The following is an 18424-nucleotide window of genomic DNA, read 5'->3' as shown; positions in this document are numbered from 1 at the left end:
AATTTTTTATAGGGTTGGGAAATGCTATTAAAAGAAGGAGACCTTTTGATAACATGCACTATGGAAACACTTTTATAGTATTCTTAAAATATTGTACAAAATGATAATGAAAGTCTTTTATAGCCTTTTTTTGGATGCAGTTATTGAAACACTTTTTATAGCATTTTCTTTTTCCCTATGAAAAGTTTTTACAACAAAAATTTGGCAGTGTCAAAATATATTTATTATAGCATTTTTGTAACACTTCAAAGTTTTAAGGTAATTTTTCTCAACAAGTTGTTAAGATTTTTATTTTGTTAGGAGTTGGTTATTTGAGTTGGGCCAGAAAAAGAAAAGGGAACAAAGATAATATTAGGTGATAAAATAAAATAAAATAATTATATTATTAGTAGAGGTCTTTTAAAAAAATATAAAAAAACAGCAAAATATTTATGAAAATTGAAAGGTTGAACGTGTAAAATACAAAAAAAAAGTGATTTGATACTCGTTTAGATTTGAATATTTGGTAGACGATCTTTTAGATTTGTTTTTTCAATTAAGTCATTTAATTTGTTAACGTTTTAATTAATTGGGTTACACGATGACATAAACCATTTTTTTTCAAATTTGTTAGATTTGGTTATACATTATTTAGATTTGACCAAATTTTTTAATATTATTCAAAAGTAAATAAAAATAAGAAGAAATCGCACGTAAAAAAGAAGACTACACAAAAAAACGATAAAAAGATAGAAAAAATTACTAAATTTTTGGGTTTGTTAGGCGACTCGTAAATATTTAACTTAATTTCCTTATTATTATTATTTTATAAAAACCTAAACTATCTTCTTCATCCTGGCCGACAGCCCCCACCCTCAATCTTCATTCTTCTTCTCTCCACGAAGCCGACCGCCGCACGCGCCATCTCTGCCCGTTCGCCGCCGCTGCCGTCTTACCCAGTCGCCGCCGTCCCGTTCCCAATCCGCGTGAGGCTAGTTTCGCTGCCGGCCTCGCCTTCACCACCTTTTCCTTTCAGTTTCGCCGCCGGCCCCCCTCCCCCAATCTCCACCTTCCTTCGTATCCAGCCAACGACACCGCCCCACCCCTCTCCTCTTCCGATCAAGCATCGACGACTGCGTCAACCTGTCAGCCGTGTTCTCCCCTTCGTCCGTCGCGCAGCCAAGCCACCGCCGGCGTCTCTGCTTTTTCCGTTCGCCGCGAGCTCCAGCGCCGTTGGGCACTCATTCGCCCGCAGCCGAGCCGCCTCCACCTCCCACTCCAAGCCGCACGAGTTTTCCCCTTCTCTTGAGCCAAACCCGAACCATCCACTTCAGTTCCGAGCCGCTTAAGCCGTCTCCTTTCCGAGCTGAGCCGCCCTGAGTTTTTGGTAAGAGTATTTTGGTAAGTTTCATAGCGTTTTACATACCCGCTTTAAGAGTTTGTGTCCAACTAAATTGTGGAATCTAAATGGTTGATTCTTGAAGGTGCCGTTGGAGGAACAACGCTTGAATCTTGGAGTACACGTTGTGTTTGGAGTGTGGTTTAAGCCTTTGTTGTTTGGGTAAGTTTATGGGAGTTCCGTTTGAATGAATGGATGAATGTAGTTGCAAAAGTGATTGATTTTTTGTTTATGTTTAGGTAGGTTCATTGGATTTTAGTTCGATCAAGGACTTTTAGCTATCTGGAGGTAATGGATTTCCTACTATTGTGACTCAATGCTGAGATTTGCATGTATTGACTCATGGAAATTAGAGTCTAATGATTGCACTTATTCGACTGCTATGTATGCTATGTATAAGTAGAAAACATTATTGGCCTACATTTTTACATGAATATAGTTGATGGGGATCTGACTGTTAAAGGCAACTTAGTTATATTCATGGATTGTGTCGTTAACTGAATATAGATGAGGATGATAAGACTGACATGTGTAGATTGTTTATTGATGGGTTGTGCTGTTATTGAAATAGTGATGTCGATGGAGTAGTGATGTTTGGTTGTTGTTTATAGTTTATTTATATTTTTGAGTTATGCATATTATAGTAGTGATGTTTGGTTGTTGTTGTTGATGGAGTATGGGTTCTTGGACCGTTATGTGTAGTTTGTTTAGATTGATGGGGCGTGTTGTTAAATGAATATAGATGACGACGATACGATTGACATGTGTAGTTTGGATACTGTTGGGTTATGCTGCTAATGGAGTAGCGATGTCTGGATGTTATGTATAATCTGTGCTGGGCTGTGATGTAGAGTTTGTATGTTTACTGATGGATTGTGTTGTAGACTGAATATGGGCGTTATGCCTAGTTGAGATTTACTTGTAGTTATGCTAATGGTTGGGTTTAGATGATGTGATTGTTAGGTGTAATTACATAGCGATGATTTGATTTGTTGACTGGATTTAGGTAGTGTGACTGTATTGTGTGGATTGGTTAGATGTATAGTGACTGATGATACCTTTGACTAAGCATAGATTGTCTGATTGACTATATTAGAGACTGAACTGTTAGTTTGAGCTACGTTGTGATGTGACTATTATAGCCTTTTTTTTATGTAGTTAGCGAAACTGTTATAAAAAGCTTTTTATAGCGTTTTCTTTTCCCCCTATGGAAAGTTTTTACAACAATTTTGCGCTATCGGAAATAAACTTATTATAGCATTTGTTATAGCGGTGAAAAAGCTATGGAATGTCACGAACTTTCAATAACATGGGCTATGACCGTGTTTTAAAATGCTGTGGAAAGTATACAATAGCGTTCTTTTGGGATTAGATTTATTCTAGCTAGATAGTTTTCGGAAAATTAGTTAATTAGGATGTTAAGTTGAATTCATAGCTATATGATGAAATTATATATATTAAAGTTTTGATAATGATTATATATGTATGGTGAAAGGTTTTATTTGGTATAAGTTATTTATGTTTGAGTTTTAAGATTATATTTGATGAATATCATCATTCATATATATTTATGAAACTGTTGCTTAATCACTGTATAGGACTACGGGAGCACAATACATGAACACATATATACACTACAAGAATTTTTAGCAATTCCGATACTTTTTATCTTGACGCATCATTTTTCATGAGCAAAACGTGTATATGTATGGGGGATGTGATGACACATGCACGATTGAAAATGTTTGTGGTAATTGGCACCCAATCAACAAAGTCGAGCCTCACCCATCAGAAGCCCCTAAAATTGTGTGTGTCATCACAGATGTACCTCAAGGGAGTGTAATTCTTAATTTTCATTTTAGAATTTGAGTCTTTTCGAGAGACAGAGATTGGCCTTGTTCCAAAGTTTTCGTTTCGCTTCATAAAATGAACTAGGGATAGTACTACTACACATTGGAAACGCTGCTCTAAAGAGTTCTAACAACATATCGAACAACTTGTTACTCCAACCATTTATTACCCTAGATCCATGTGGCTTCTATTTGGGTTTCCCACTTTGTTTTTGTTTTGGAATCAAGAGTTCGAATGTGTTTAGCACTCTGTCCAGCAAGCTTAAGGACCATGGCCCTGCATTCGTGTCAGTTTGGAACCTGTTCAAACACGAACCAACAAGTAATTAAGTTCTTCCATTTCAGTTTTGAGCTAATGGGCAAAAATGAGTTAATAAACCTCCTCAATATCCTTTGGGTAAGGTAATAGCATTTACATTGAGTTCTTATTTATAAAATTTGATCCATGCTCGTCTGAGTAACTTTTAGTTGTATAGTTAAATTTTGGATTGAATTGAAGTATTACCAAATCAGTTTCTAACCAGTGGAGCCTATATTTGTTTAGGTTGAACTGATTAGATTGTTGATTTATGAGATGACATTTGGTAAGAGCTAGTTACTACTAGCTCTTGAATTACGTTCTAGAATTAGTAAGATTAAGTTTTGATTTAAAAAAATTTCTTTGAGGAGATTTGATCGAGCGAAATCTTTATACTTTAGATTGCTAATCAGGTAAGTGACTCTTGTGATGTATGACCTTAGGGCAAGTCATATATATGTATACAATTATGTATTGATTATCCTTGAATTATGATGATTGAAATGTATGGTGAATGATGATGTGTGTTGATTGACAATGTTTGCTGATTATAATCGAGATGTGAAAGCATGTATTGATAACAAATATATGTGCACGGGACCTCATGCATGGATGTGATGACACATGCACAATTGAAAATGTTTGTGATAATTGGCACCCAATCAACAAAATAGAGCCTCACCCACCTGAAGCCCCTAAAATTGTGTGTGTCATCAAAGCTGCACCTCAAGGGAGTGTAATTTTCAATTTTCATTTTAGAATTTGAGTCTTCTTGAGAGACAGAGGTTGGCGTTGTTCCGAAGTGGACAAGAGGTATTGTACTTGGCCTTCGGAAAGTTTCTTAATTCAACAAGACTTCCTTCAATATTTAGTGGATAGCTATCAGTTTGTTGTCTTAAACCTTTTGTTTCATTACCATTGTATTTTGAGCTACAATTTTTTTCTTTATATGAATAAAAAGTTTTGTTTTCTTTAAAAGAAAAAGCATTGGGCTGTTAATTATCTATAAATATGGGCTTTTTAGCACTGTTTTAACTTTTATTGCCCTTTTGATCGGTCAATTGTTTGCATTTTGATTTAAATAGTTAGTTTTTTTCCTTTTTTTTTTCCTCTTAATTTTATTATTGAAATTTAAATGGTTAGGCCTTGATTTTAAGTTTCTTGAAACACATATCTAACTATCTACTTTTATGATGATGTAGCCTATTTTTTCATTTTTTATGGTTAGTGTTTTTCTTGTGATTTCTTTTTTGAATTTATCCATGTGGAGTTGGGGATTGAACATCTAATCTTTAGATCAAATGTTTAGACTCTTAATGAGTTATGGACAGGCTGACTTTTTTCTTGTTATTTTTATTATGGGAGAATTGTGTTAGCAGGGGGTTAGTGTGAACAAGCAACAAGGAAAGGGCTATAACAACCTTACTAGAATGAGCAATATGAGATGTCAACATTGTGCAGGCCCTCTTTCGAAGGATATGGTCTTGTGCCTTCTTCTGAGTTTTCTTCTATCGTCTTCACCTACACAGTCTCACTTTAATCTGTAATTTGTTGTACATTACAGGAAACAAGTGCTTGGACAATTCCGCCTCTTATTAGGGATAGCTTCTCTATGGTATTATTCCTTTTTCGTTTGTCACCTTGCCTTAGAAAATTGTATATTGCTCTTCTGTTATTACTCTTCGAATATAGACCATTTAGAAAATTGTATATTGCCTTAATCTTGCTTCCTTTCATGCTGTACTAACCTATGCATGTTCGTGATACCCCACTTTATTGTTGTGATGTTTTGTACTTCTTGTAGATTGGCTCTGCTGTTGGTGGTACTGCTAGTGCTTTCTATGGATTTAACACCGGTAATATACACCTTCCCTTTCAAATTTCAATAAATGCAACAATTACAATACAAGCTATTATGCAAATGGCCTACTAAATTACATGATCAACACTGAAACCATCCTACGTACTCTATTATATTCTATTCTTTTCTTTTATATGTTAAATAGCTCATTTTTTTATTGCCATTGCAGTGATGCCTGTTGTCCAGAGATCAGTGAAAGGGCCCATGTGGTTGCATTTTCTTATTGGTGTAAGTACCTATCTACTTTCCAATTTGGTATGCTTGTGAACTGTTGTAAACTCTGTTTTCAGCTTAGTGTTTTTTAAAGCGGGCGATAAAGCACAATAGTCTTCTAGGGCTTAAGCACTTGGCACAAAAAAAGCACTACATTAAGGTGCACTGTATATAGAAGTACTACATTAAGAAGAGAAAGCATCATTGAAGTGGAAATATGAAAAAACAGACCTCTAAAGACAAGAAAGTTTACATTTAGGCTCAGTAAATTTATTTTATTTTAGTTAATAAAGAAGGAAAAACTCTAATTATTTCTATAAACGACCCCAAGGCGCAGGGCTTTGAGCCTTGGGGCTTCACAAAAGCGTGCGCCCGAGGCCCACGCTGTTTTGAGGTGAGTCACCAGACCTGCACCTTAAGTCTAGATGCATGTAGGTGTGCACCCGGGAGGGCTTTTTAAAACATTGTTTCGGCTATCTTTGAATTTTTGATTTCTTCATTGTTTCGCTGATTGTAAGAGTTTGTACAGTATTGATTAAATAACAGGTACCGACATTGTTATTCTCTTACATGAAATATAAACCATCTATGAAAGGAATCTTTATTCTACACAAACATGAGGGTTCTGTTAGGTTACCCACAAATAACACTAAGAACCCAACTTAAATGGCAAGAAAACAGAGTGTTCTCTGTATAGTTATTTATGTATATTGCCAAAATACAGTCATAAGCTTTAAATATGAAAGAACATTCAAAGATAAGAAATAACAAGCAAATAACATACCACAGTAGCCTACTCTAGGGTACCCTCGGCTGCAGCAGCCGCCCTCACCAAGTTTTCTTATCCAAAATAAAACCTACCTACCCCATCCCAAAAGGTGCTATATATATAGGCTTTTTCCCACATTCTCTCTCCCTGGGCCCCACACGCACGATCCCTCACCTTTTCTCTTTTTCCTCATTCTTGTCCAGCTGAATTACCTTTCTGGCCCTCCTGTATGTATGCAATATGGGCGGTCTTACAATACCCCTCGATTCCACATTCACCTTGTCCTCAAGGTGGAAAGAAGGAAATTGCTGGTTCATTTGATAAACCGATTCCCATGTAGCTTCACTCTCCGGTAGGCTTTGCCATTTGATTAACCATTCGTTAGCCCCTAATTCCTTATTCCAACGGATCCCAAGAACATTTTCTGGCCACAGTTGTAGTTCAAAATTTTCTGTCAACATGGGGTGCTGGTGCTGGACTACTTGCTGTGCTCCTAGCTTTGGTTTGAGCTGTGATATATGGAAGACATTGTGTATGGCTGCCTCTGGGGGAAGATCCAGCCGATAAGCCACAGCTCCGATTTCTTCAATGATTTTGTAAGACCTATAATATCTTGGAGCCAATTTTTCTGATTTCTTCCGTGCCAAGGAGCGTTGTCTATAGGGTCTAAGTTTAAGATACACTTCCTCTCCCACCTTTAGCTTGAGTTCCCTTCTTTTTAGATCAGCAAATTTCTTTATACGGTTTTGAGCTAAGAATAAGTTTTCCTTTAAGGCATTAAGAGCCAAATCCCGTTCCTTCAACAATGATTCCACTTCGTTGTTAGTGGTTTTCCTATCCTCGTAGGATAGCAGAGGGGGCGGGGCACGACTATAGACAGCCTTAAAAGGAGTAGTCTTCGTAGATGCGTGGAAGGTAGTGTTGTACCATAGTTCAGCCCACGGAATGAACTGATCCCACTTGTGCGGCTGCTCATTACAGAAACATCTCAAGTAAGTTTCTAAGCATTGGTTAACTCTTTTCGTTTGTCCATCCGTCTGTGGGTGGAAAGCAGTGCTTCTTTTAAGTAGGGTCCCCATGGATGCAAATAATTTCTTCCAAAAATTGCTGAGAAATATGTTGTCTCTATCCGATATGATGGAGTTTGGGGTACCATGACGTCTAACTACCTTGTCAATGAAGGTTAGAGCCACTTGTTTCGCCGAAAAGGGGTGTTTAAGAGTGATGAAGTAGGCGTACTTGGTTAGACGATCTACCACTACCATAATTACATTCACACCCCCTGCCTTAGGTAGTCCTTCTATAAAGTCCATCGTCCAATCTTCTAAGATTTTGTCTGGAATTGGTAGAGGTTGGAGAACACCAGCCGGTTTAGTAGCTTCGTATTTGTTTCGCTGACATACATCACATTGATCCACGTACTTCTTGATATCATTCTTCATTCCTTGCCAATAAAGTTCCCCACTCATCCTTTTATAAGTCCTTAGGAACCCAGAATGGCCTCCTAACACAGAATCATGAAAGGTGTGTAGCAATCTAGGGATGAGGGAAGAAGTCCGTGGTAGTACAAGCCTTCCTTTGTAAAGTAATCTATTATTCTTCCATTCGAATTTTCCTCCCACTTCCTGCTCTTTCTTCAGCTTTGTCACAATCTGCTGGAGTTCTTCATCTTTGTCAACTTCCTCCCTCACGATACTGATGTCGACAATACCAGAAGTTGTCATTTCATGAAGCTCTATCCTCGGTTCAACTCTAGAGAGAGCATCGGCTGCTTTGTTTAACAACCCTGGTTGGTAAAGTATTTCAAAATCATACCCAAGGAGTTTAGTTAGCCATTTCTGGAATTCGGTCTGTACTTCTCTCTGTTCTGACAAAAACTTCAAGGCCTTCTGGTCAGATAGGATCGAAAACTTCCTTCCCAATAGATAATGCCTCCACCTTTGTACGGACAATACCACAGCCATCAATTCTCTTTCATATATTGACTTTGTTTGGGCCCTTTGCGATAGCTTCTGACTATAAAAAGCTATGGGGTGCCCTCTTTGCGATAAAACTGCCCCCAAGCCGCTGCCTGATGCATCCGTTTCTATGGTAAAGGGTAGATTCCAATCTGGAAGTGCTAAGACCGGTATAGTTGTCATTGCTACCTTCAGTTTCACGAAAGCTGTTTCAGCTTCTTCATTCCATTTAAAGGCATTTTTCTGGAGCAGCTTAGTGAGGAGCGTCGCAATATTGCTATAACCCTGAACAAACCTTCGGTAGTAACCGATCAGTCCCAAAAACCCTCTTAGTTCTGTCACGTCTGAAGGTCTTGGCCAATTCACCATACTTCTAATTTTATCCTCATCCGCTTCCACCCCTGCCTTGGATATTTGGTGTCCCAAATATTGGATTTTAGAATGAGCAAATACACATTTCTTGTGATTGGCATAAAGTTGATTATCCCTTAGTTCAACAAAAACCATCCCTAGGTGTTTCTCATGTTCAGTTATATCACTGCTGTACACTAAGATATCGTCAAAAAATACCAAAACACAACGTCTAAGGAAGGGTTTAAAAACCTGATTCATCAATGATTGAAAGGTTGTTGGGGCGTTTGTGAGACCGAAAGGCATCACCAAGAATTCGTAGTGGCCTTCATGGGTGCGGAATGCTGTCTTTTCTATATCCTCTTCCTTCATTCTAATTTGGTGGTAGCCCGATTTGAGGTCCAATTTAGAGAATACAGCAGCTCCATACAGTTCATCTAATAGTTCTTCGATTATCGGGATGGGAAACTTATCTGAAACTGTAGCTTGATTCAATTTTCGGTAGTCCACACAAAACCACCATCCACCATCTTTCTTTTTAACCAGAAGAACAGGGCTTGAATACGGGCTACGGCTTGGTCGGATGATCCCATCTTGTAGCATTTCAGTCACTAATTTCTCTATCTCTCCTTTCTGGACATGTCCATATTTATATGGTCGTACATTGATTGGCCTTTGGTTGGGCATTGTCATGATCCTGTGATCGATATCTCTTTTTGGAGGAAGGCCCTTTGGTGTAGTAAAGATATAAGCATATTGTTGTAATAAGAACCGAATCATAGGGATATCAGCTTTATCTCCTTTCTCTTTCTTATCGGTCTTATACATTTCCTCAGCTTCTACTTCCATGTTTGCCCATTCCAACAGAAATCCTTGATCATCCTCTTGCCATGTCTTTTCTAATGTCCTTAACGAACATTCTGCCTTGATGAGGGAAGGATCTCCTTTCAATATGATCTGTTTGCCTTCGTTCCAAAAGTTCATTGTCAAGGAGGGCCAGTGGATCTTCATGGTTCCCGTGGTGTCCAGCCACTGCATTCCTAAGACTGCATCGACCGAGCCCAATTCTACAGCCAAGAAGTCTGCTATGATGGTGATCTCTTCAAGTTTTACCTCCACTCTTCGGCATATCCCTCTTCCTTTACAGCGTGTCCCATTTCCAATTGTGTAACCGAACTGAGTGTGTTGTTCCAACCCCAGTTTTAAGTCTATTGCTAAGGATTGATGGATGAAATTATGGGTTGCCCCGCTATCAACTAGTACCACGATCTCCTTCTGTCTTATCCATCCTTTGAGTTTCATAGTTCCTTTTGAGGACAAACGAGTCATGGTCTTAAGTTCAATTGCAATATCTTCGGTGAGTTCCAAAGTCTTCAGCTCTACGGTTTCCTCGGTAACTTCCTCCTGGTTGTTCCCTTCTTCATTCTCTTCTTCTTCATTCATGATGAAGAACATCAATTCTCTTTTCTCCTTGGTTTTACAACGGTGCCCAGGAGAATACTTGTCATTGCATCCGAAACACAATCCACGGTCTAGTCTTGCTCTAAATTCTGCATCAGACAGCCTCTTCACCGGTGGTTCCCCCTTCTTGAAATTGCCTTTAATCGGTATGGTGATTTGTTTCATTTGGAAATCGGTCTTCCGTGGTGGTGGCTTGTCCGCATCTCCCAACTTCTTGACTTTAGATGATCCTCCTTCATCCCACTCTGTCATTCCCAATTCCATCTTAGACAATTTTAGAGCTAAGTTTCGGTCATTCACTAGCTGTGCTTCCCTCATACAGTCCTCAAGCGTTTGAGGATGTCTGCTGATGACCTCGGCTTGTAGGGAAGGTTCCAGTCCGGTAACAAACGCATCAACTAACACACTTTCTGCCATGAAAGGTAGTGGTGCTGAATATAGGATCTGTCTTGTTGAATTCTAATCAGTCTTGCCCCTAAACTCTTTTGTCCCGAGTCTCTAAAAAACTCAAACATCCTACTCTTCAGATCTTCCCATGACTCCACCTTCTTCCTGTTGTGACTCCAGCGGTACCAATCCACTTCGTCTTGGCCAAAACTGACCACATCTACCTTGACTTTTTCACTCTCAGGCAGATTGTTTATCTAAAAAAAATGCTCAGCCCTGTATACCCATGACTCGGGGTTTTCTCCAAGGAACATCGGCATCTCTAGTTTTTTTATATTTGCTCCTGTCAGTTATTGTTCCATTGGTCTCAGTCATCGGCTCGGTCTCGTCCATCTTCCCTTTTAATTTCATCACTGAACCGTTAGATGTGGTCCCTGATTCTTCCTTCTTTTTGTAACTATGATTTTCCTTCTTTTCATCAGCCAATCGTTCTACAACCTTCTTCATTTCAAGCAGCATCTCCTTCATACACAAGAGATCCTTTTCAGTTCCCTCTACCCTTTCTTCCATCTGTCTTTGAGCCATTTGCCTCGTGATTACCCCCAGTTTCTTAAGGCTATGATACCAATTTGTTAGGTTACCCACAAATAACACTAAGAACCCAACTTAAATGGCAAGAAAACAGAGTGTTCTCTGTATGCACAATAGTCTTCTAGGGCTTAAGCACTTGGCACAAAAAAAGCACTACATTAAGGTGCACTGTATATAGAAGTACTACATTAAGAAGAGAAAGCATCATTGAAGTGGAAATATGAAAAAACAGACCTCTAAAGACAAGAAAGTTTACATTTAGGCTCAGTAAATTTATTTTATTTTAGTTAATAAAGAAGGAAAAACTCTAATTATTTCTATAAACGACCCCAAGGCGCAGGGCTTTGAGCCTTGGGGCTTCACAAAAGCGTGCGCCCGAGGCCCACGCTGTTTTGAGGTGAGTCACCAGACCTGCACCTTAAGTCTAGATGCATGTAGGTGTGCACCCGGGAGGGCTTTTTAAAACATTGTTTCGGCTATCTTTGAATTTTTGATTTCTTCATTGTTTCGCTGATTGTAAGAGTTTGTACAGTATTGATTAAATAACAGGTACCGACATTGTTATTCTCTTACATGAAATATAAACCATCTATGAAAGGAATCTTTATTCTACACAAACATGAGGGTTCTGTTAGGTTACCCACAAATAACACTAAGAACCCAACTTAAATGGCAAGAAAACAGAGTGTTCTCTGTATAGTTATTTATGTATATTGCCAAAATACAGTCATAAGCTTTAAATATGAAAGAACATTCAAAGATAAGAAATAACAAGCAAATAACATACCACAGTAGCCTACTCTAGGGTACCCTCGGCTGCAGCAGCCGCCCTCACCAAGTTTTCTTATCCAAAATAAAACCTACCTACCCCATCCCAAAAGGTGCTATATGTATAGGCTTTTTCCCACATTCTCTCTCCCTGGGCCCCACACGCACGATCCCTCACCTTTTCTCTTTTTCCTCATTCTTGTCCAGCTGAATTACCTTTCTGGCCCTCCTGTATGTATGCAATATGGGCGGTCTTACAGGTTCCAACACTCCAGTTGACACAAATAACATTGATCGGTAATAAAAAAAGGGCTTGCTACCTCATTTCATTTCAATGTTTTAGAGTAAGGCAAAAATAGCTAGGAAGTCAAGGATAGTTAGGGCGAAAATTTTCCCATCTAGGCACAATGAAAGTGAAGGTTTAGGGTTGACAAAAATCCCTGCGAGTACTTGCCTTCATCGGAGCAGGAATCCCGGGTTTGACCGGGGATGGGGTCAAACTGAGGACTGGGTGGAGATGGGGCACCCCGAACTTGATTAGATGTTTAATTTTTCTTTTTAAAAGTATATATTTAATATTATAAGTATTTTACAACTAATATTTATTAATACTATTTAAGGAAAACCCTTAGTCCAATCCAACTTCCAAGCCCAACTAAACTACCCAAATCTAAGATTTAAGCTCAATTACACAAACCCTGATATGGTTTCACCATTAATTTTTATTTTAACCTTTGTCTTTCACGCTTGGTTGATTGAATGTAGGACCAATTACAAATTGACGTGTCCCAAATTAATTGATCTTGTGTTTCACCATTCTTCTCTGTCATGTTTTGACTGTATTGATTCAACTCACTTAAAGTCTTCTTTACAGTGCTCATTATTTGAATGGTTTAAGGGTTACTCCATGATGTGAATAGAAACATTTTTATTACTCTATTTTCAGAATTTGTTCTTTTGCTTGGTTTCTTGTATTTTGGAGTATAAGTCTCTTTTCATTTTCTTAATTAAACATTCAATATCCTCTTAAAGAACAATAATAATGTTTTGGTAAAGACATAAAGGGGGGGGGGGGGGGGCATCTCAAAACTGTGGGCGTTGAAACTTTCAAAGGCAGTGGTCTTTTTCTATGTTTTGAAAGGAAACGAGCTTTTCATTGATTAAATGAAAATGCCAAGTTGAAGAATTCTGGGAGCTCCCTACTGTCTATGGTAGAATGGTTTATACCAAGTTGAAGATATCAAGTTCCCAACTTTGTTAGTTCCAAGAGACTATCGAGGAGCTTTGCCAAAAATCTGAAATGCATTATTTCTATAAGAAAGAAAGAATCGACAATGGCATAACAGAAGTTTCAAAATTCAGATTATAGAAAGGATAGATTTTAAGGTACAACTTTTGGCCCCGAACAAGAGAAAGATCATTCATACATGTTCTCTCAGGCGAAGAAAAATAGGGTTGAAAAATGTTCTTTAAAATGTTGAAAAGCTTCAAATCAAAGCAGAACGATCTGAATTGGTATTCAGATCAAAGCAAGGCAAAAATTAAGGCTCCTTAGCACAGCCCAAGTGGAGCCAAAACATTCCTACATAGTCCAAAGACCCAAAACATTGCCAAGAAGACACGCCTAGACTTTGAAACACACAATGTGCGCTGTTGGGTGCACAATCGTGCATAAGACCCCCCATGACACATGCGCAACACCGTGCCCATGCACGCATGCAAACAAGCAGGGACATATGCACGTGTGCCTTGATGGCGCACATCTAGAAGAGAAGGGAAGACCCCAGAAAACTCTAAAAGTTTCGATGATGGACATAAAGGCCTAAGGCGCCTAGACGATGGCCGAAGGTGTGTGGGAATCAGATGACTTAAGAACCTTTACGCGTATGCCAAGGGCATTTGGATTCGTCCAGAAGTTTCTAAGATAGTTCTGAGTTTCAATGTCGGTTCGAAAGTGTCATGAAAGCCTTAGAAGGCTCTAACATATTTTTAGCTGACCTTCAAAGGCGGTTTGTGTTTCCAATGGCGGTGTAACTTTTGTATAAATACCCCATTGGGGACTCATTTGTAATCATCCTTGGAAATCATCAATAAAGCTTGCATACTCATTCTCCCAAAATCTTCTCTACACTTTGCCTACTCTTTTCCACTCTCTCGAGTCCTTTGTAGCCTAGCAAATTAATAATCTCTAATAGGCTTACATCGGTGTTTCTACACGAATAAGAGCACCCTTGTGCCCCATGGTTAGCTACTTAATAATAGTAACTACGTGACAAAAGTCTCATTGATTGCTGTCAATAGATTAAAAGTTGTTTTTTTACGTGTTTTGTCTTCAATTTCATGCTTATTAGTGGAGAGTGAAGAATTATGGACAAAGAATTGCATTGCCATATTGGCAAGATAGTCTTGAAGCAGTCGATTACCTCTTCTTGGTGTTTGCTCTCTCTTGTCATCTTGAAGCATTTGAGATTAAAGTGGGCCTTGTTCGTGAGAGCAATTCAGTTTTACATTGTGTCTAGCTCTTGTCTGATGTTTCGAATTTCTGTTGCTTTGTATAGCTCACTTTTTACTTTTGTGATTGTTTTTAGGTCGTTTTCTTATTTAGTTGTAAGCTGTATTTTCCTTGGTTCTTTTGCTCTCAGTATAATTCTCTTGTACTTTGAGCATTAGACTCATTTATTTATTATTAGTAAAGAGGCTCGTCTCCGTCTCAAAAAAGAGGTGTACCCAAATATCTTAATTAGGTTGACACCCTGTTAGCACTCAAATTATCTCATAAAAAAAAAAAAAAAGAATGGTCTTTCACCTCTTGTTCAAACGAGAGGGGATGTTTTAGTTTGGCTTATTTTAAAGGAAATTAGGGTTTATTGGGTTTATTCTTATTTTATATTTTCCATATTTCTATTTTTCCTTTATTGGTCTCTATTTATTCACCAATGTAATAGGTTACTATGTACTTTGATTTATTCAATATATTATATAGAATTATCATGGTACCAAAGTTCTAGGGTTTTATCTTATTGAAATTTAGATGTCGTTGCCGTCTCCAGCCTTGTTTGAATTCTTCCTCTATCGATTTGACATGCCATCAGCGGAAGTAGACCACAAGTGTTGATCTGCCACTTTCACTCTCTTTTTAAAACCACCGCCTTCCATCATATATGTGTCTGCCATTTGCCTTCCATCGACAATCCGCACCTTATTGTTGCACAAACTCCCAAATCCACCACATTGCTGATGCGCCTTTGTTTTCAGATTCGACCACCTCTGGTACTCCAATTTTACGCTACTATTGTTAGTGGAGTTCTAGGCACCGCTCGCCGCCCCTATTCGACCAGACCAAGCGTGTCCAGATCGGTTTGTCTATGTATGTTTACCACCTCCCAACTTGGCTTCGCTTCATGAGCTTGCATTCGCGTGCCCACTCGTTTTCATTCGTGCGGTTCTGTTTGCACGTTCACAAAAAGCCAAATAAATCAAGCCGTTTCAACTGGTTCAGTTTGGTTGGGTTGAGTTAGACCGGTTCAGAAGTTTAAGTTTGGTTCGGTTTACTTAGTTTGGTTCACACAATTTCATTTGGTTCATGTTGGTCCAATTTGGTTAACTTCATTTATGGCAATTCCGTTTTTTAAAAGAAAGAAAAATCATGGGTCTTTGTTCCCTTTTCAAATCAGCCGTTCATAGGATTTTTTTTATAAATTTCTTTACGAGGATATGTGTTTCTATCCCAGGAGTTCTTGGTTACATTCTTCGTGGGTTTGTGTTTCTAGCCTAGAAGTTCTTGTTTTCGTTCTCCGTGGGTTTTTGGTTCTATCCCAGATCTGCGGATTTGATTTAGATGTTTTTTCACAAACTCAAGTTTGTTTTTCTAACCACCTTGAGTTTGAGGGAGGGTGTTAAAGGAAAATAGGGTTTATTCTTATTTAATATTTTCTATATTTGTATTTTTCCTCATTTAGTATTTTTGGTCTCTTCACCAATGTAATAGGTTATTGTGTACTTTGATCTATTCAATATATTATATAAAAATATCAGTTTTTTTGCTTATGAGAAGCTGAGTACCGCTATAGACTTCCAAAATGATTGGGCAGCCTTTTGATTTCCACGAGCGGGTGCATCAAGTAAGGGAGATGTGGAGGACCAAATATAATTTCCATCTTTTTCTTATGCTCTTTTGCTGCCTCTGTTGCTACATGCCTTTTACGATCCTAACATTAGTTGGTGCTTCCCAAATAGCAGTGGATGATTTTTTCCAGCTCATCTCTGGCACTCTTTCTTATGGCCAATTGGGGTATTCTATTTGGAGATGGAATAAAGGACCTTTCAATGGCAGTTAGCTGCATAAAAGCTTTATTAGGAGATGTTTTGTAATTACCGTTTCATGTGTCCTTTTTATGTTACCTGACTTGACCGGGGACATCTGATTTTCTCTTCTTTTGATAATGAAATTCCAGTTCTTGTAAGGAAAAATAAAAGGTTCTATTTATTAGAGTTCATTCCCCAAAATAAATATTGCGTCAGATCTTGTTCTACATTGTACCTTCTATTTATAGGTAATTAGGGCGTCCATTGAACAATTGCCAATTTTGTGGTAGATTTGAGAAAAACAAGAGGATTTTTAGAAGTGGAGATGTCATGGGGATGGTTTGGTCTTTCAATTGGGTTTACCTTGGTTCGTTGATTACAATAGAACTAGCAACGATAGCAGTCATTATGACCCAACCAAGGATTAAAACATCGATGGTGGTATTGATATCAAGATTTCAATTTTATAGATATATCGATAAAATATCTATATCAATGGATATTTCTGTAAGTCAAATTTTTGAAAATTTGTGTAGATTAATATTAAGTTGTTTTACTCTTGAATCAAGTTATAGATATTGTTATTAGTATTTCTATTTATATTAGATTAAATAGAAGACGATATTTATATTTTTCAAGCATTTATAAAAGATATTAAAGATGTTTGCGGATATTTAATATCGATATCGAACTCTTCGATTTACGGATATATCGTCCTATCGACGGATATTTACATTCTTGGACCCAACCTACTGCTTTTGGATTGGTAATATGGATTGTGCTTCACTGGATAGCTGATTTAGGAAACAAGTGTGCTTGAGAAATTTAAAGCGGTGGTATAGGGCGAGGGTCTATGGAGGACTGTTTTTGTTTTTGTTTTTATTTGTTGTAATTTCTACTATTTACGGATGATTATGTGCTATGATTGTGTGTGTAATGTTTAGTCTTTACTTCTTACTCTTTTCATATTTGTAATATGCTTTTTTTCCTATATCAGAACTAATTTTTGCATATTGAATTATTAAAAAGATATTAATATTTATTTATTTTGTTGTTTCTTGGGTCATCTAGATGAAGAGAAATAATAAGATCTTTATAGACATGAGGATTGTAGAGTGGGGAGGAACTCTGGTCCTTACATTTAACATCTTGCTTTGGGCTTGTGTCGAAGAATTTATTTATTATTTTTTAAGATCTTATTCTCTTGGATTCAGCCGTTTTCTTCTCTGCAAGGCTAGTCCCTGTTTGTTGCCCCTTTCCTCTTAAAGAGAACTTTTTTTTTTTGAAAAAGAAAAACAAAACGCTGGTGTACATAGGGTGCAAGTACAGCTTCTTAAGATGAATTTCTTGTTTTATTCCTCTTGATTGGGAACATTTTATCTCACTTGCAGGCTCCTCCTGTGATTGTATTTTCTTCGGCTTGTGCAGGAATGACAGGTTAGTTACTTTGTTGTTATCTAATATTTAATAATTGGAGCTGGCTTCTTTTTTCCTTTCCCCAAAATGTTCAATAGTACGGTATGGCAATTTGAGTACATTACCTCTTTAGGATGGTGTAGTAGTGAGGTGCACTTCCATTTTGTTTAGCATTGGTAATAGGAACACATCATGAGTAATTACCTTAAAAAATAACTTTGATACAGATTATTTGTGATATTTTCATTTGAAGATGATATTAAGTACAAAAATTCTTACTAACTGTTTGGTTACAGGTGGTGCGGTTCCAGCTTTGGCCCAACTTGTTGCTTCATCTTATCATTCGTTAACATCATCTTCAAAGGATGATAAGAGTCGGGATTCAAGATCTTCTTCTACTTTGTAGTGGTAATGTATATAGTGGGGATTCTTTATAGTATAGGTTTATATATACATATCTTATGTTCCGCTTGAGGTTAAGACAAAAGTTTTTATTTATTTATTTATTCGTGTGCTACATTCATTTTCGTTGTGAGCTACACGATCTCAAGCTGAGTCTTTTTCCAACTTTGAAGATGTCTCTCTTTAGGTTTTGGCCTCCTCTTAAAATGAAATGCATGGTTCTTGTTATTATAGGGGAGGATTATCCTTAATCTCAATGTGTGTATATATAGGACTTCTGGAACACTTTGGGAATCCTAGTCCAAGATAGACTTGAGAATAACAATGAAATTGAGAAGAAATCAAATGATTAGAGAAGGAAATTCAAAAGTGGTTTTTCCCACCATTGTGAATTGTATGAACCTTTATGTCCCCAA

At 37.7% G+C, this 18424-nt stretch overlaps 1 protein-coding gene across 19 annotated transcripts; it reads left to right on the top strand.

The window, feature by feature from the left end:
• Positions 1-807: 807 nt before the first annotated feature.
• Positions 808-18259, top strand: LOC103495968 (uncharacterized). Of its 19 annotated transcripts, none has more exons than XM_051079101.1 (11): positions 808-1366; positions 1464-1540; positions 1622-1666; positions 2977-3128; positions 3261-3625; positions 4903-5007; positions 5091-5141; positions 5331-5382; positions 5557-5615; positions 17582-17627; positions 17903-18259. In XM_051079101.1, exons 5-11 carry the CDS (start codon positions 3464-3466, stop codon positions 18010-18012), a joined length of 585 nt encoding a protein of 194 aa, XP_050935058.1. In that variant the 5' UTR covers positions 808-1366; positions 1464-1540; positions 1622-1666; positions 2977-3128; positions 3261-3463; the 3' UTR covers positions 18013-18259. The 19 variants fall into 19 exon arrangements, with proteins under 19 accessions (XP_050935058.1, XP_050935057.1, XP_050935056.1 ...); XM_051079100.1 differs by having other exon boundaries at positions 1618-1666; XM_051079099.1 differs by having other exon boundaries at positions 808-1380.
• Positions 18260-18424: the final 165 nt, after the last annotated feature.

The sequence above is a fragment of the Cucumis melo genome, chromosome 11 (assembly GCF_025177605.1).
Source record: "Cucumis melo cultivar AY chromosome 11, USDA_Cmelo_AY_1.0, whole genome shotgun sequence".
NCBI lineage: Eukaryota > Viridiplantae > Streptophyta > Magnoliopsida > Cucurbitales > Cucurbitaceae > Cucumis > Cucumis melo.
The sequence above is the reverse complement of the archived record's forward strand: the minus strand, read 5'-3'. Positions and strand labels throughout refer to the sequence as shown.